Source organism: Parasteatoda tepidariorum, chromosome 7, assembly GCF_043381705.1.
Source record: "Parasteatoda tepidariorum isolate YZ-2023 chromosome 7, CAS_Ptep_4.0, whole genome shotgun sequence".
NCBI lineage: Eukaryota > Metazoa > Arthropoda > Arachnida > Araneae > Theridiidae > Parasteatoda > Parasteatoda tepidariorum.
This window is the reverse complement of record NC_092210.1, coordinates 88,570,308-88,589,332: the sequence shown is the minus strand read 5'-3', so window position 1 is coordinate 88,589,332 and position 19,025 is coordinate 88,570,308. Positions and strand designations below refer to the sequence as shown.

The following is a 19,025-nucleotide window of genomic DNA, read 5'->3' as shown; positions in this document are numbered from 1 at the left end:
TAAAGACACTGAATCTAAGTGTGTTAGCAGCTCTGGTACAATTGACAGCTTATCGAGTAAAGATAGGACGAATAGTCCTTTTCCAATTTCTAGTCCTGCTGTCCCATCTAATATTGAAAGTAAAGCCATGCCAATTAACAATAAACCAGAACTTGTACCTAAATGCAGTATGAATAGCCTTTCAAATAGTTCATCTGCATTAACAAAAGTTGAAAGTAATATCAGTAGCGAAACTAAAACATCGGTCGTGGATTTAAGTGAATGGAGCAAAAAATTCCAAAGTTCGGATTTGGATGCTCCTCGTGCTCCCTTACGTCGCCGCTTTCTCAGAGATTCTTTGCCACCCTCATTGCCTTCACGATCTGTATCCGTATCTCGTTATGGATCTCTGAAACGTATCGAAGATCCCCCTAGATACATACCCAGATCCCCTTCTCAAAGTATCATTCCCCAACGGTATTCTTATACTGAAATGCTCAGTAAAGTGTGTAGTATGGGAGTTTTGCCTTATACTGAACCTATGAACTCAAAATCTTGTTCTTCATCATCATCACAGGTATCTGAATTGTGGTCTGAATTAAGCGAGGAACAATCTACTGCAACTCATGCCTCTGAAATGCTTGAAGCTGAAACATCTGAAAGAATGAGGTTAGAAAAAGAAGTCCATGAACTTCAGGTAAGCTTTAATTCATATTTCATTTCAAGTAAATTATGTGGCATGAATAATAGCGAACCTTAATATTTATTTTTAAAAAAAATTATTCCTTTCTTTGAAGACTGCCCTTTATTGTAAATTTTTATTTTATAAAAAAAATTTTTTTAAAATCTAAGCAACATTTTATTTAAATTTCGCAATACTTATTTTCTAATTGTGTTAAATTATTTATGCAAATGGGGCAAAATTATTTATACTTGCAAAGAATCTTGCTATGTCTAAATTTATATAAAAATAAGAAATAGGAAAATCATTTATAATCAACGAAAAGCAAACGATTTTATAATTTAAAGACAAACGTTGTATAATTTATTTTTCTAAAATAGTTTTCGTATCTAGTTGTGCCATTTTTTAAAATTATTCTTACCTACCAAATGGAAGATAAATAATTTATACCATCTGGTTATGAATTTTATAATTCAGCTCTGAATATCTTAATTTCATATTTATTGCAATATCTATCACAAAAATTATCCTTATATTAACTACAAATAAGTTTTACACCACTTTTCCAATTTTTATGTGGTATTTTTTCTTTTAAGTTCCAGTTCATTCCTAGTTCAGAACTCCTGATATTGTCAATGTGATTTCATTCCGCGAAGAAAAAAATTAGGTTTTTAAAGAAAATATACCTTAACCCAATAATATTATTCTATTCATATGTAAATAAATATGTTACTTTAGGAGAATTTATTCAAACTATAGTATTAATAGTCTTTCACAGCTTCGTTTTACTTTTTTTTTACTATAAAAGTATTTTTGTTGAGCTGCTAGTTACTTTTTTGATAGCTTCGTGTTTCCTGCGCAGTTTTATAAATCGAAATCCACCCCCCTTTTAAATTAACTGCCCAAGACTACATTTGTTGTGTATTCAGTGAAGTTTGATATATATCCCATAAATAATCCTTTTCTCATTTTGCTACTACCATTAAGTTCTGAGTTAAGTTTACGAAGGCATTGATCTCTTTACTTGCGAATATTTCACTAAATTGTAAATTTTAATATTTTGTAAAAAAAAAAAAAAAAAAAAAAAAAAAAAAAAAACTAATAATTAAAGGGACTACTATTCAAAAATTACGTTATTCTTGGAAAATTTTGTGCCTTTAAATTATTATAAGCCTTTTATAATAACGTTAGACTGATCTATTAAATATTTTGGTTTGTAATTTATTGTGATTTTTTTTCTTTCTTCAATTTAAGTGTTTTTACATGATCAGTTAGGATGAATGTATTTATTATCCCTAGTTAACGTTCTAGAAAATTATAGGAGTGTGAATATATGTTTATTTTCAGTATTTCCATATATTAATATTATTTAAATGGAATTTGAGTTTTTTAATGGAACCTTTTAGTTATGAAATCGTTATTTCGAAATGTAACATAAATATTGAAAATAATAAATAAATAAATCAAAAGTGCTAAATCATTTTGAAAAATAGTTTGCTCTAGAAATTTTTATTCTTGTTTCAACTTTTAAATGTTACTTCTTAGTAAATAAGACAAACAAACTTCATGAAATATGTAAGAAAAATTTACCTATTTTATTAGCTGCAAAACACTTCATAGTCTTTATGCATCATAACATCAAATTATATTTTACTTTTTCGTTTCATAACTTTTAAAATAGTATTTGTTTATTAAGTGAGATGACACTTTTAACTATTTCTTCAACTTCAGAAAAAACAGTTGATTCTATTTTTTTTTTACATTTTCTTTAAAATAATTCAGTTTTCAAGACTAAGTAGTAATTGCTATCTTAATTTTAAGAATATAATTAGGATTTCTAACTTAAAATAAAAATAGACTATCCAACTTTCACTCGGCAACCAAATTTTTCAAAAAAATGTGTTATCATAAAAGCTAAGCTGTGATACTAAAGAATCACAGTGCTATAAATCATTTAATTTTTATAATTTCCTAAACTTTAACAACTTTTTTTTAACTAATAATTTTTGAAAGCAAAGCACCTTGAATGTTTTTCTTTATTTTAATTTTTTTTAATGTATTTCCTCCCCCACTTAATATGAATTAAATTGGTAATAATAATATGAATTAAATTGGTTAATGCAAGTTTCCAATTTCACTTGTAATACATTTCTTTCTGTCATCCTAATGATGAAATCCTTTATGTCTGTAGATTTTAAATGTTGTAATAGGCAAGGTGCCCAGTTTTGTTCAGTGTAAGTGTTGACAGGTACTTTCATTCATTTCTTTTAGAATAACAGTCTGTAGTATAAATATCAAAGCCATTTACCAACACTGAAAATACATTAGGTTTAAGTAAGAGTAGATTTAATGAAAGAAAAGTTTCGAAAGTATGTAGCTATATTGAGGTGGAGCATGCAATCAACCTTAGGAATGTTAAATATTTTCATCGAAAATAGTTTTATGATTTTTACTAGGGTTGCTAAATGATATATTTAATCACAGTTTCTGCGTTAACAACTTAGGAACCCTTTAGTAAAATGTCTGCCCGGGATGGTGGGGGATTAATGAATGACATATTTTATTGGTTACATTTGGTTATTTATAATTTTTCAAAGAGCCGGTTTATTCGTTAAGAAACAAATTGCAATTATATTAAGAATTGAGATAAATATGACGTAACTTTCTTCTAAAACTTGTACTACTGATTTTTTAAATATGTTTATTTCGAACTCTACTACTGAAACAGTAAAATATCAAAGTTAGAAAGTCCTTTGGAAAAGGAAGAAAAAAAAATTTAAAAAAACTTTTTCTTGCCAGTTTTTTCATATCATTGCGTAGTAATGTTAAATTTTTTTTGTTATGAGAAAATTTTTGACTTGAAGTTGCCCTAATTTGTTTTAATTCTAGAAACGTTTCTGTTTATGGGAGGAAAAGAAATCGTAAATTTTTTTTAGCATAGTTGTTACATATTCTCTTCGATATGTATAATTAAAAATTAAATTAAAATGAGCTCGATACGTTATCGAACCGGTAAAAGCGGCTCAAGTCAGCCAGGAACTAACATCGATCCCCTTCAATATCGTTATTTCATGCCGCTTTATCGGTAATTCGTCCTACTGACCATTCAATTATTTACTATTAGCACTGTTTTATCGCCCCTTTTAATAAGTATTCTTTATTGTCAATTGTTATGGAACTTATGGATATATATATATACACACACACACGCCGAGCTCTATCATTGGTCATTATATAACTTTTGTCCAAATATTGATGTTAAATTTGAGTTCGGCATCGAGTGAAGTACTAAGATTCTTCGTATGTAAAGTTTAAAGAATTAAGATAAGTTTGAGGTCACTAGTTTATCATTTTGGATCTTATTCATTACTTATTTTTATCTCAAATTTAGTTTGATGATTTTGGCATTTCTAATAAAACTTAACTGCATAGTAAACAAATATTTATCCCGAAATTAGGTGACATTATTAATTTACACACAGTGTCTGGGATATCAACTAAATAAATAGGATGTCCTAATACTAGTTCATTCTCAGCTATTTATAGTATTTTATGACTGTTTATATTTAGATCTGGCACGAAACACTTATATTAGGAAATTTGCTGCACTTTATATTGACTCAATCATTACATACTTAATCAAAAGAAAAGTAAAATGTCTCGTTCCTTATTTATTAAAATATTTAAGATTCCTTGCTGTAATATATTTCTCACTTCTATTCTATTCTATAATAGAAATTGTTCTAATTAGAATTGTTCTTTATAAAAAATGTGTGTACTTATTCAGAGCTTCTTGTTATTACTTAAAGTGAGTTATATGGAGGTTTGATGATAAAATTCATTTTTATTTTCAATTTTTGCTTGGTTTTTATTTTTAGGGAATTATTCATGGTTTTAAGTAACATTTTTCACTTTTTAGATCTTTAAATATTTTTTTTATAAATTTTGACCGATATTTTTTATTTTAAAAAACATTTTACTTTAAAAAATTTTATTTATAAATTAATTGAAATTTTTCATCGAATTTTTTCATTTTAAATTTCTTCCCATAACAAATGTTGATATTGAATAGAGTTTTTCACAGTACTAGAATTTTCTTTTGAATAATACGCAATCTTTTAAATTGAAGAATATCAAAATGCATTTTAAGATACAATGCATTCCTGATGTTCTCAAGATTGTTTCTAAATATTAATGAATTCCACTATTATCTTTAGTAGCTATATTCCTAAAGTAATATATATTTTTAATGTTTTTATTTATTTATTATTTTTTTTGTTGTTAGAAGTGTTGGGTTATAAGCATCCTAGCCCCTGTTATTTATAAGCTACAAGGCTCCATCAATGTGTTTTTTTAATTTGATGCTCACTATAAAAATTATAAAGCGCCTTTTTGCAGTTGGTGTTTTATTTTATTTTAATTTATCTCAATCATCGATCTTAAAAGATACTATTTGCGTCTATCAATGTTATCTCCGTAACCTCATTATTTTGAACCCAGTCCACGAGGAAAAGAAATTCCTGAATCATGCATTGGGACTAACTCACTGTTCAAGAATGGTCTAGTGGTCGTCATTAAAATAAAATGTTTTATTTATTTACTGCCCAAAATGTTTTCTGTTTAATGTAGGTGAAGTCCTCCCCTCCAACGAGCTCTTTTTAAAATGTATCTTATTTTAGTTAAAGTCAAACACAAACTTCCTCCCTTTTTTTTTTTTTTTTTTTTTTAAACAGAGTCTTGCNCTTTTTTTTTTTTTTTTTTTTTTCTTTAAAGAAAAAAAACGTAACAATTTTTTAAAAAATTTTCTATTTTAGTTAAAGTCAAACACAAATTTCCTCTTTTTTTTTTTTTTTTTTTTTTTTTTTTTTTTTTTTTTTTTTTTTTTTTTTTTTTTNTTTTTTTTTTTTTTTTTTTTTTTTAAAGAAAAAAAACGTAAAAATTTTTTAAAAATTTATCTATTTTAGTTAAAGTCAAACACAAACTTCCTCCTTTTTTTTCTTTTTTTTTTCCTTTAAAGAAAAAAAAACGTAACAATTTGTTAAAAATGTATCTTATTTTAGTTAAAGTCAAGCACAAACTTCCTCCTTTTTTTTTTNTTTTTTCCTTTAAAGAAAAAAAAGCGTAACAATTTTTTAAAAATTTATCTATTTTAGTTAAAGTTAAACACAAACTTCCTCCTTTTTTTTCTTTTTTTTTTTTCCTTTAAAGAAAAAAAACGTAACAATTTTTTAAAAATTTACCTATTTTAGTTAAAGTCAAACACAAACTTCCTCCTTTATTTTCTTTTTTTTTTTTTNTTTTGTGTATCCTTTCTAAATTTTTCGTAACTCTGTGTACCACTAATCAAAAAAATGAATGTATTTTTTAAAAAATATGTTTCTTTTTCTTTTTTGGTACAAAGTTTTGTTAATAAGTTTATTTCAGAGTTTCTGTTATTTGCACCAGTGAGAAGGACGATACTGTTTTTGCTGTGATAAAAAAAATTGCACGTAAATTAAAAATCACAACTGGCTGTTGACGCCACTAATTATTAACTGTTAACTTAGCAAAAAATAGTTAATACGAAAATACGTAATTGTTCATTTTCATGGCTAGATTTGTTTTTAAATAAAAGTTTTTGAAATTTTCAAGAATTTGTAAGGTATTTCGCATGAGAACGCGTACTCCCGCTAAACTGTTCCCGTACCCCTGGGGGTACGCGTACCACACTTTGAGAAACACTGCTTTAAAGACAAAAAACGTCAAAATTTTTTAATAAGCTACACTTAACAAGTTACTACTTTTACAAGCTTTTTTAATAAGAAGAGATGTTTTGTGTAATTTTTTCTTATTATAGGGTTTCTGGGACGAAATCATGCATACTTATAATAATACAACGAATAATAATATTAATCCTGCAATATTTTGTCCTTTCAAAGTTCATAGGCTATTAGGAATTTACCTTATATTCTCGGATTATGTATTTTTCAAATATGTAATTGTGGAATTTTTGCCCATATTATTCCCTATTACGATATGTTGCTTAATTATGAATCTATCGTCAAACAAAGAAAACGGCGTGAGTAAGGGTATGGCATTACGAAATCAATATTGAGCAGCTGTTATACCTGGATGATATCACTTTTGTTAAAAATAGTGATAAGCAGACATTTCAACTAAGCAAATGTATTTCTTAGTGTCCTTGACTCAAGATCCAATTTCTCCGCTTCTTCGATATAATTCATAATTATTATAGATATGAAGAGGAGGATTTGTAATACTATTTTTTTTTTAAAAAATATTATTATTTCGATACTGATATGCATCAGTTAAATTGAATAATAAAAATGCGCTAAGTAATTCAGGCGATATAAATTTCTGTAGATTTATTTTTAAAAAAAATTAACTTAAATAAAAAGTTACTAGAGTTTACAGATTTAGCCTGTTTCTTTTCTTGCTTTCCTAACATCGTGAAACATATTTCAGTTGTAATTTTTTAACTTGTCAAAACTAATCTTTCTTAAAAAAAATTAAAAAAAAGATTTATAAGCAAAATTTTACTGTACCACGCACAGCGAATGAAATGATATCTTATGCATGACCAGGGGTCTGTTTAGAAGAAATTTGGGTCCGTTAACGGACCCTTCACAAAATATCTTTTCATAAAAACGGACCCTTCAAAAAATATTTTAACTTGAAAACGGACCCTTCACAAAATAATTTATCTTTTAGTCGGACTCTTCACAAATTTGTTTATCTTCATTATTGTTTTGTTAATCGAATAAACCCTTCCCATGGCAGGAAACAAGAAAGATGGATGTAAACGAATTAAGTTTTGTCTTCGGCAGACGATTCTTCCATATTTCATCCGAAATTAATATTCGGCTTTCAGCAGTATAGGCTAAATACCAAATATTTGTATGTTGCATCTCTAATTTGGAAGCAGCAATTGCTGTTTATTTTTGAAAATTTAATTTTTTTAGTATAATCTTACAGTGCCGAGCATAATTTTGTATCTATTTACAATTAAAAATCTCCTTGAAAAAGTGTTTTGCAATAACCGGACCCTATTTGCACCAATTCATAAAAGCGGACCCTGGTTGAAAGAATGTGAGTAATTTATCCACAATTTCACGAAAAACGGACCTTTCACAAAATGTCTGGACAGACCCCTGATGACTAACTATCAGTGAAAATTGCATGGCTAACTATCATTCAAAATGTAACAGGGAAAATGGTGGAGTTTTTCCACTTGAAGATTCAGTCTCGTTGGTTGTCATCAGCATAACAGTTATAAAAGTAATGCTTTCTCGTAAAACATTCTCTTTTAGGCACTGGCTATTTTTACAACAGTCACGAGAATACTATTTTCACGATAATTTGTTCAAGGGCAGTTTTATTGCTGTTGGGCTGTGACGCCATTTTCAGGAAGATCCGAAAGCTGCAATTTATATTAATGAAAAATTGATAAGATTATTAGCTTTCGCGATTTATTAGTTTAATAAATCAGGAATATTTTAGTTGAGCTATCTGAATCAATCTTGTCGCCTGAGAAATTTAAATCACGAAAAAAGAATCATTGTGTTATTTTTTTTTTAAATGTTACTGAGTTGACGAAAAAATAAACAACATTTTCTGTATTTAATAAATATCATATTTTTTGTGGCACACAAGTTTTGCTTTTAATTTTTGAAAGAACTTGAATATAGGGGCAGTATAAAAAAACAGTGTATGGTATACTGGGCAGTGGCACTAAATCTTAAACATCAGTGTAAGAAATACCAGGCAGTGGTATTTAACCTTAAAAATACATCAGTGTAAGGAATACCAGGCAGTGGCATTTAACCTTAAAAAACATCAGTGTAAGGAATACCAGTTAGTGGCATTTGACCTTAAAAAACATCAGTGTAAGGAATACCAGGCAGTGGCATTTGACCTTAAAAAAACATCAGTGTAAGGAATACCAGGCAGTGGCATTTGACCTTAAAAAAACATCAGTGTAAGGAATACCAGGCAGTGGCATTTGACCTTAAAAAAACATCAGTGTAAGGAATACCAGGCAGTGGCATTTGACCTTAAAAAAACATCAGTGTAAGGAATACCAGGCAGTGGCATTTGACCTTAAAAAAACATCAGTGTAAGGAATACCAGGCAGTGGCATTTGACCTTAAAAAAACATCAGTGTAAGGAATACCAGGCAGTGGCATTTAACCTTAAAAAACATCAGTGTAAGGAATACTGGACAGTGTTCCTTCCTCTTTAAAAAANTAAGAAATGTGTAATCACGAAAAAAAAATTGTATTATTTTTTTTTTAAATGTTACTGCATTGATGAAAAAATAAGCAACATTTTCTGTATTTAATAAATAAAATCTTTTATGGCACACAAGTTTTGCTTTTAACTTTTGAAAAAACTTGAATATCGGGCAGTCGCAGTATAAAAAAACAGTGTAATGTATACCGGGAAGTGGCACTAAACCTTAAAATATCAGTGTAAGGAATACCAGGCAGTGGCATTTAACCTTAAAAAACATCAGTGTAAGGAATACCGGACAATGTCTCTTTCTCTTAAAAAAAAAAAGCACTTAAATAAGATATAAGGTAAGAAAGAGCGATCAAATGTATACCGGGCAATAGTACCTTAAAAACCTTACCTTTAGTACCTTAAAAAGTAATCACTGTAAAAAATTCCGGACAAGTGTAAAGTGTCAAATATGTCTGCCTTATGATTATCCGATTAATCCAATTAATATTAATTAAAAATGGCTATTGTTAAGAAAATGATCCCAATTCAGCGTCTCTTGATTAGTTGTGATTCGTTAATTTTCGACACGCGTTGTTACGCATGTGTTAACTACCGTGAAAATGCGTTTCGTGATTGTGCGTTCTTTTTTTTTTATACCTAATTTATAAATAATTACTCTTATTTGCTTTTAATTTTTATTCATATTCCAAATTTAAGGGTAAACCTATTTGTCGTTTTATAATTATTTAGCTGTGAGTAAGTTATAATGTTTATTTTAAATATAAGGTTTGTGTGTAAAACTGTGTCCTGACAATGCATGAACTTAAATAATGAATACGAAATTTCATGGTAAATTTTTACAATTGGATGCCCTTCTTGTTCTGGTAATTTTTTTTATGTTCTTGCAGTAAAGAGGGAAAATTTCTTAAAACTTTGAAATCGTGATAGAAATAATAATAAAATTGAATATTTAATCTGCATTAAAAACTCCCAAGTTACAGTGCCCAATCCTAGGCGCACCCTATTCTATACTATAATCAATTTCATTAATATGAAAAAACTTTTCGCATTATTACTAAACATTCTCTTTTGGCAAAATACTTTTAACGAGTTTTTATTGCAATTGAAAATTGCAGATGATGTAACAATGGTAACTGGCAATTTTTTTAATGACAACAAAGCTTTAATTTCAAATGTTATTTTAATAAGGGAGAAATGATATATGCTCCAAATAAAATTGAATGGAATGATAAGAGAAGTGTTTGGCATGAGCGTACGCAATTTTTAAGAGAGGTGGGAAAATGTGTTGTGTTGAGAAACAAAATTATTGCGGTGCAATCACGGAAGTTGGAGCAAAAGGGACTTCGTGTAATACACACTATAATTACTGATGTAGATTTACATTTGTCTAATTTACCGATTTCATTTAACTCGAAAATTAGAAGTAAAGAAGAAGAAAAGAAAGAAAACTAATGGTTTAATCTTTCAAGAAGTTCATAACGACCTAGGTTTGAGGTTGTGACGCATAAACTGGAAGCACCTGAACCAAACTATAAACTTTAGTCTCCACTTTTTCACGGCAATGTAAACTTTTCAGTCTGTTTATTTTTGCAAATCACATTCTACCCTCGTTTCAACAAAGATGTGTTGCTGGAGTTGGTTATTATTATTTTCTTAAGAGGGCATAGCTCTCTCATTTGATGTTTATTCAAACAAATTGGCAAGGGCAGGTGAATTCGTACCCAGTGCATCCTATAAAATTACTTTTTTTTCCATTCTTTCTCATTCCTTAATAGTCTGGCAGCCAACTCCGGTCCGAGTTGAGGGATGGCTGTGATCCAGGCGCCGCGATGTGCCTCAAAAAATCAAATTTTTGCTGAGCTTCTTGCAATGCAGGGATTCTTCTAACCATGTGTGGTGGACTGTCGCCAGGCATCGGCCAGCAAACTTTGCTAAATTTTCACTATCGCCTTTTTCCCTGGGATCTTTGATGGCTTAGCGAATATTTGACGATTTATGACGTCGAATGCGGATCCAGTTGCTTCGGTTGCGTTTCCTTTGTTGTTCCCTCATTAATCTCTTCTTCAGATCTTTTCAAAATGCTTAGGTGGGGCATTTTTTTTCTTCGTTCCTTCTACGTTTCCAATTTGCGATGCGTTAAGATGAAACACGTGCACACATTTACAATTGTTTACATTTTAACACCCCTTATTGGTTAACTTTTAGACGTTAAATGGGACACGATAATTTAAATGTAATGTTTTATCGTCTGACATCTTTATTTGAAATTTTTAACTTTTATTAATTCAAAAAGCTGTCTTTCAAATGTTGGTCTTAACTTATAGTAATGAATTCAATTCAACATTCATCGTCATGTTTTGACGTCATCGTCAATTTTTTTGAGGGATTTAAAATCTGCATTGTAAATTTCCAGTGTTATATTTCTGCAACTGTGATAAAAACAAACTGTAACAAGCGTCGAAACTGGTTATTGCCATTAAAACCTAAGATTAACTATTAAGCCTAAGATGCCTAAGAACCTAAGATAACTATTTTTATTTTGGTTATATTGTTTTTAAATAATATTAATTCATTTTAATGCATCTTATCAGATGTTTTGGTTAGTAAATGTAGAAGAAGAAAAAATAATAATAATGATAATAAAAAATCAGATTTTAGAAAGGGAAAAATTCTTTTGCTAACCCTGCATTTTGCTGCTTATTGCCAAACTCGAGGACTTAAAACTGTTGTATGTTTAATTACTTAAATTTAAGAAATGTGTACTTGTAGAAAAAATAAAATATTGAGATCGCCTCAGAGAAAGTTGAATTGTTAACATTGAATTCAATGTAAAATTTCATTTTTCTTACTCTTTTATTGGGTTCTTATACATTTTACAACTTCTTACTCTTTTATTGGGTTCTTATACATTTTACAACTTCGTAATAAAATAAAGGACTTAAAGCTGTTGTCCTTCTGAATACTGAAATTTAGAATTTTGTACTGTAATTTTTTGCAGTTTCAAATTAATATCAAAATTTTGTACAGAGAAATCAAATATACATTTAAAATTGTGTACCGTGAAAAGTTTTAGAAACTATTTATTCTGAACTTTCTATTTATTCTGAACTTTAGTCTTAAAAAAGGGACGCAAAGCTAAATGAAATTAACCTTTCTTATGAGCGAGCAAAGCAAGCTCCAATTGCGGAAACAGACCCGGAGGTTGGCGAGCGTTTGCGAGCTGGAGATTGAACTTCCTAGTTATTTATATTTTACTAAAGAGATTTCATTGTTTTAAATTGATTCGAATTTTATTTCAAATTGATTATAAATCTCTGATTTAAATTGGTTCGTATAAATCTTTGTATAGTGCTATTGTTGTTTTAATTTTCATATAATTGATATAGTATCAATTTGTTTCGTTGTTATAATTTGCAAGTTCTTTTCTCTGTTCATTTTAAAATCTTAGAAATGCGTTTATACAAAATTATAATATTAGATTGATAAATAAACAGAGTTAGCTAAAGAAAAAATATCATTCGAAAGGCATAAATTTTAATATGTAATAAAATAGGAAATGTATCTATTGTATTTTAACTTAAACGTTTTGTTTGTTTTTCAATAAAATTTTATTTTGAAAGCAATTTTTGTGGAAATGATAAATAATTTTTTTTTAATATTTGGAAAAATAAAGTTTTAATAACTAGAAAATTTCATACAACTTTAAACAGCAATTTTATTTGTTTTCATTTTAATCATAATTTTTTTTTAAAGAAACAAATTTATTTAAGAAAAAAAATAATCTAAAGAAACGAAATAATTTTTAGTATTTTCATTTTTTTCCTAGTTTACATTTTGGGTAAAATTGGTTTTAATTAGGATACTGATTTTCTTCAAAATGTTTTCTATTAGATTAAAAAAAAAAGTGTTTCCGGTTTGTTTGTTTTTTCATAATTACAGAATCGTATTAAAAATTATTAAACTGAAAATAACTTCGATTTTGTATATACTGTATTGATTATAATCGTTAACTCAAATATCTTGTTCTTTTTCTTACTCTTGACTAATATTATTTTCTGAAAAAATAAAATAAGATACGCATCAGTAGTTTTTAGAATCGTTTTTCATTGTGTGTTTATCGGAATCAAATTTTTGTAAGAATTCCTTTAATTTCTTATATGCCCTATCTTTTTTTTCCCCTTTATTTCATAAATTTATCGGATTTAATCTGAATTAAAAAATATTTTATTATTTTTGTTTCGCTAAGTGCGTTATAGCTAAACATTTTTAGTATTAATTTCTTTCTAAGATTACATTTGTTGTTTCTGAATATATTTTATTGAATTGAAAGAACCGGAAATTTTCAGCGTGCCCTGCCTCAACACAAATGCTTTATTGTATTTTGATAAGCCTTCACTTAACGTTTTCTTTTCTTCCTTTCTTTGAAAGAAAAGTGTATTGGCGAGTGAGAGTATTACACGTTGCTTTCATTTTTTAAAATTAAAGATTATGTACGTATTTTATTTTATATTTTATTTATAAAGGTGCATAATCTATAATATAATGCTTTATAAAAATAAAAAGTTTCGTTTTTGCATTCAGGCCTGCCACAGAATTTTGGTTTTACAGACTACGTTTTTTTATAAATCGATTTTTCCAATGTTTTTAATTTTGCACAATTGTAGTTCAAAATAAAAATTTATAGTTTTCACTAAATCTCCGCGTTTTCTAAAAGTATGAAGTTATGGCGTCATACAACACTCGAATTTACAGATCTCAGTAAATAATTTTAAGAATTTAAATTGAAAAATAAACGCTAATTAATATTTTAAAAGGAAAATGAGTTTCGATGATCATTCACTAATTTCTTTTCTAATGAATTTTAATAAAATGTGTTCGTGAATTTTTTTTTTAATCGAGGCAATATTTTTTTTAAAAAATAATTAATTATATTTTTAACTCATATAATTTTTTTTTCAAATAAATTACTTTGGATGGATGACGTTTTAAATCTTCATGGCCCAAAGAACCATGAAAAATCTGCCAGTTTTACATTTTGTTCAGATTTTAGAAATTAATTGAGGTAAGCTGAAATGTTTTCACAATGTTAATTCTGCAAAAAATGTCTTTAAAAAATTTTTTTTCCTCTTCACGAACTTTTAAATGTTATTCTACAGTAATAAATCTTCGTTTTGCTACCTTATTCTTATTGTATATTTATTTTCAATTAAAATTCCAAAATTAAAATTCTATGCATCCTATTGAACCTGGAATTCAGTTATTTTTATCTTTTAGGGGTTCAAATTTCTACTTTAAAGACTGTTTTACTCTTTAAAGTATATTTATTAAAAAAAAATTAAAGCATTATTCGAAAATAAATGTATATTATTTTAATAGTTTTAAGTCGATGAATGTAAATTGATGAAGTTATAAGCTTAGAATAGTATAGTGTTAGTGCTACTTCAAAACCATTTTCTCGATGATAGTTTAAGTGTATAAAAACTAAAAACATTATTTAATTTTCAAGAAAAAAAAAATTTCATTTTATTCTTATTTGCAGAGAGGTATAATCTCTTAAAGAATTTATTTTCAGATACTCTAGATTTATAAAATCATTATTTTATTTTTTGCTTATTTGATTTCCTTTCTTCGTTATAGAATAAATATAGAAAGAGATAAAAGAAATCGACGAAATATATATTTAAATTCATAAATAAACATAGTGGCAACATGTTGTGGTACTATTCAGCAAGTAAAAAGCGAAATGAGTGACGCTTTTTAACCGTGGCACCAGAGTCTTGTTTAACCTGTAACTGCCAATTATATCACAATACAAGTTCGGTTAATGATTCTTTATTTCAAAACATCCGCTTTGACAACCCTTTAGTTAATTGTGCCCTGAGACAAATTCCATTCTGAGTTCATACGGTAAAACAACTCTCTGATTCATACATAATTTCTTCCCAAGTGTACATGACGGGAATTTATAGCATATGCTAAGGAACGAAAGTGTTTATTTTGAACTTGAAAACGCTAAACGTTTCGTAGAAAATTCTGTTTCATCTGCATTGGTATTTTAAAATTTTTAAGTTTAAAGGAAAATGAAATCGTATAAACCTAGAAAGTAAACAGTGAAATTTCAGACAGTTGCGATTTGAACCCAACATAGATGACTGAAATTTATTTTATCCTCCTAATTTTGTTTTATCCGCCATCTTATCTTGAATTTACTGAAATGGAGACAGGATCAAAAAAGGGGGGAAGTAACTTATCTAAACTAGTGAGGTATAGTTCAAGAAGTTATAAGCTTTCTAGTTAATTTTTTTTTATTATATAAAAAATACAAATTTTGATTTAACACCCTTTTACGTGTCTGATGACCAGTGAGTAGTGTAGTGAGGTGTTGTTTATTATGTATTACAGTCGGACCTTTATTTGACGAAGTTGCCAAATTCCGATAATAAGTTCCTTATATGGAAAATTCGTTAAATAGAAAATTATCATTTGAAATACGTAAACGACACAAAGCAGGTTTCAAATGCATAAACACTAGACATAATTAAAATAGAAATGGATACATCTTTATATTGTAAAGTAGTATCGACTATTTATTTTATAAATCTTAATCATAAACTGCATGGAAAGCAAGAATGAAGCAAAACATTATTCTGTCTTGCACAGTCATGCTATATACATTTTCAATTAAAAAAAGCTAAATTTATGCATAAAATCATTGCTGCATGTATTTTAAAAGTAATTTTAAAAATACATTACCGCATGCGTTCTTAAGTTTAATTGCTATTGATAAAATCCTTTAATTTTGTTGTTTATGTCAGAGTTTTTCGTTTGAAATGCGAACGAAAAAGAGATAGTGATTTTACTGCTCTCTCTCTAAAGGTTGAGTGGCTTTGAAATTCAATTCAAGGTTATTTCCCCCATAAAAGGTGTTAACAAGTTTAAAATGTTTTGAAATATTTTGAGAAATAGGGAAAGTGGATCTCGAAGAAAAGTTCGTTAAATAGAAAATTCACTTAGCTATTTGGAAGTTATTTTACGAAGAAATTATCAAAATGTTCTTGGTTTCTTAAAAAAATTCGCAAAATGGAAGTTCGTTATATAGAAGTCCGAGTGTATTTTATTATGTTAAGTCGAATATAACCAAAACACTAGTAGATCGAGCTATTAGCTTTAAAGTTATAAAAGTTTTTAGGTATAAAAACGTCAGTTTTGTTCATATAATTATTTTTCTGACTGGAACAAGCGAACTATCTTTTTAACGCTGTCTCGAATAATGCGATAAAACCAATACTTCAAATGTTATGAGGGTTTTATGCTTCAGTCAAAATTTATAATCTTTATACACCCTTACAACTTTTCTTAGTTCTATTGAAATGTTTCCGGTCTCATTCCATTCTCCGTAAAAAAAAAAAAAATTTCATAAACATAGTTATAGAAAATAATACTTTTTTTCTAGATAGGAATATTAGGCATGTGAATATGTATAAATCAAAAATTGTACTTTTTATACATTATTTGTACTAAAATTTTTATAGTTTCTCATCGATTAGTCCTATCAAATCGGTTTTTTGTCTCTCTGGTCTTAAAGCAATAAGAAGTAAATCATGTTTTGTTAGTTTAGATCGCAACGTCAGGCGTGTAAAAGAAAATTCTGCTTATGATCCATAACTTTTATCTTTTAAACTATTACTTATAACAGGGGTTTCCAACTTACATGTGGCAGGGGGCCGCAATTAAAAACACCAGTCAAATGACGGGCCACAACTTTATCAAAATTTTATATGGGACTCTTTTATGTTTGAAGGAACATTTTTGTTCGACTCATTAGGAATTATGGCACAAAAAAAAATTGTCGAGCATCTGAAATTTATTTTTTTTTTCTTTTCCGCTCATGTGATATTCAATTCAAGTAATTTAAATAAAACAGGATATTCATTCCCTCTTTTATGCTTTTTAAAATTTACAAATGTTAATAATTTCGTCCAAAATGAGTAGTTTCAAAAAGTTGAATGGGAGAATTTCTTCGAAAAAATTTCTGAAACGCACATACTAAATTATATTCACAGAAAAAAAAAAGAAGAAGAAAAAAAATTAGGAAAGTGCATACACGATTATTTTTGTGTTTGAATAAATATTTTCGTGGATGCAAAACCTGAGAAATAAATTTTTTGCACCGTTGGTGTGTTAAATTTCACAGAAACGAAGATAATTATGTTTTTTCAAACGAAAGAAAAGTATTTTAACCCATATAAATTTTTTACGAAAATTGTCCGCAAAAAAAACTAAACTAATATATTTTAGCTCGCGGGCCACAAAAATAGGCTTCGTGGGCCGAATGCGGCCCACGGGCCACCGGTTGGTAATCACTGACTTATAACGACATGTCTCTTCTTTTTATTCATCATTATCCCGGCACTACAGTATTTGTAGAGCCCAGCTTTTTTCATCGAGTTTTAGGTTTTCCTCTAGATCTTGTCACTCCTGGATTTTCATCAAATTACCTTTTTACTTATCTTCTAACACCCATGCGCAAACAGGTTCAAGTCAAAACATTTTACTTGATATACATTATATGTATAAAAATTTCAAAACTATTAGTTCTATCGGCTTGTATTTGATTCAGTGCGAATATAATAATGAAATTAATAAACATCGCGAACTAAGTCTCATTAATCTAGACTAAATAGATAAGTTTAGGTTCTTCAATCCCCTCCGCCCTCAATAAATTCAAGATGGCGGCTATAAAGCACACCTTGGGAGATGGGACATTCATAGTTTCCAGCTTTCTTCTATTTATTTTTAAATAATAATTTATTATTTTTTTTTTTACACGGGAACTGTCTTAAAAACCACTTTAATAACGCGTCATAAAAATTTATGACGGCAGTTTATAAAATTTACTTAGGCGTATACTGGTAGTACAGATAGCAGGAAAAAATAATAATAATAAATTACAAAAAGATACATGATAAAAACGAAATATGATACGCTTTCATAAAAGGCAGCACGTTTTGACCATGTAAATAAATGTGTTTGTACATACAGTTAGATTTCTTAGAGGTCATGAATATTTTCTAAGTGCATTTGTAAATAATCTTAGTTATTTTCTTATTCAAAATTAACTCATTTTAACCTTTTTTTAGTTGGCCATGATGCATTTCTTAATTCCTATTTAATATCCTCCTTGCCATTAAAGCTCATTTTTCAATCACTCGTCATGGAACTTCCGAGTATAAACGAGCCCAATTTCGTCAGAAATTGAGACGTCAATTAGCTCATCTTCAAAACCTTTTATGAAAAATACAAAAAGTGTAACAGTGAATAGGTGAATACAATTTGATTACTAGTATAGGCGAATGTTGACGAAGTTGAAAAAATTTAATTACATACTACAGAAACTTAATTTTAAATTTATAGGAAAATTTTATGATTAAAAGACTGCGTAAACAGCGCTAAGTTAAAGGTTTGAATTTTGGAAGTTTTTTTTTTATTTTTTATTTTGGATGTCTCTATATTTAAAAGAAAAAAAAGAAAAAACTGCCATTACCACGATTTCAAAAAATTTTCCCTATCATGGTTCTCTCTCATATTTTTAAATTAGACGAGAAATATTTTACACATTTCTATCTGCTCTCAAAACATCAAAGAACATTCTGATATTAAAATTTTATTGATGCACTCATTTTACGTTTTAAGTTTTTATTTCTTTTTTTATTTAAATTTTTTTATAGTAACTTAGTTTTATTGAAACTATTGGGAAAGGGCCGGATTAACCTGGGTGGTAGGGCACTGGGCCCATGTCCAAGAGGTCGCGGGTTCGATCTCCGCCGGCTGAAGACTCCCCGTGTAGTAAATGGTGACTGATGCACGTTAAATCTGTCGGGGTCACAAAGTCCTCCAAGTTCCCATAACAAATCAATACCTCTGAGGGTACTGATCCAGGAGCTCTCTTGTCTTCTGGATTGGGATCAAAATTATAAGGATACGGAGTTGAACATTGGTAGTCGTAAACCCAGAATTAGGTCGGCTGTTCAACAACGGTTATGTATATATATTAACTGTTGGAAAGGAAATAATGATTTTTTTGCAACTACGTAGGGGAGAGTGGGGTCAATTGTAACAG

General features: G+C 28.4%; 1 protein-coding gene across 5 annotated transcripts in view; it reads left to right on the top strand.

Moving 5' to 3' along the window:
• The window catches only part of LOC107449233 (unconventional myosin-XVIIIa), a 141,081-nt gene that overhangs the window by 64,785 nt on the left and 57,271 nt on the right, over positions 1-19,025 (top strand). For all 5 annotated transcript variants that reach the window (XM_071182899.1, XM_071182895.1, XM_071182897.1 and 2 more), the window contains exon 22: positions 557-676. In XM_071182899.1, coding sequence (XP_071039000.1) covers positions 557-676 — 120 coding nt within the window. The remainder of the gene's footprint in view (positions 1-556; positions 677-19,025) is intronic.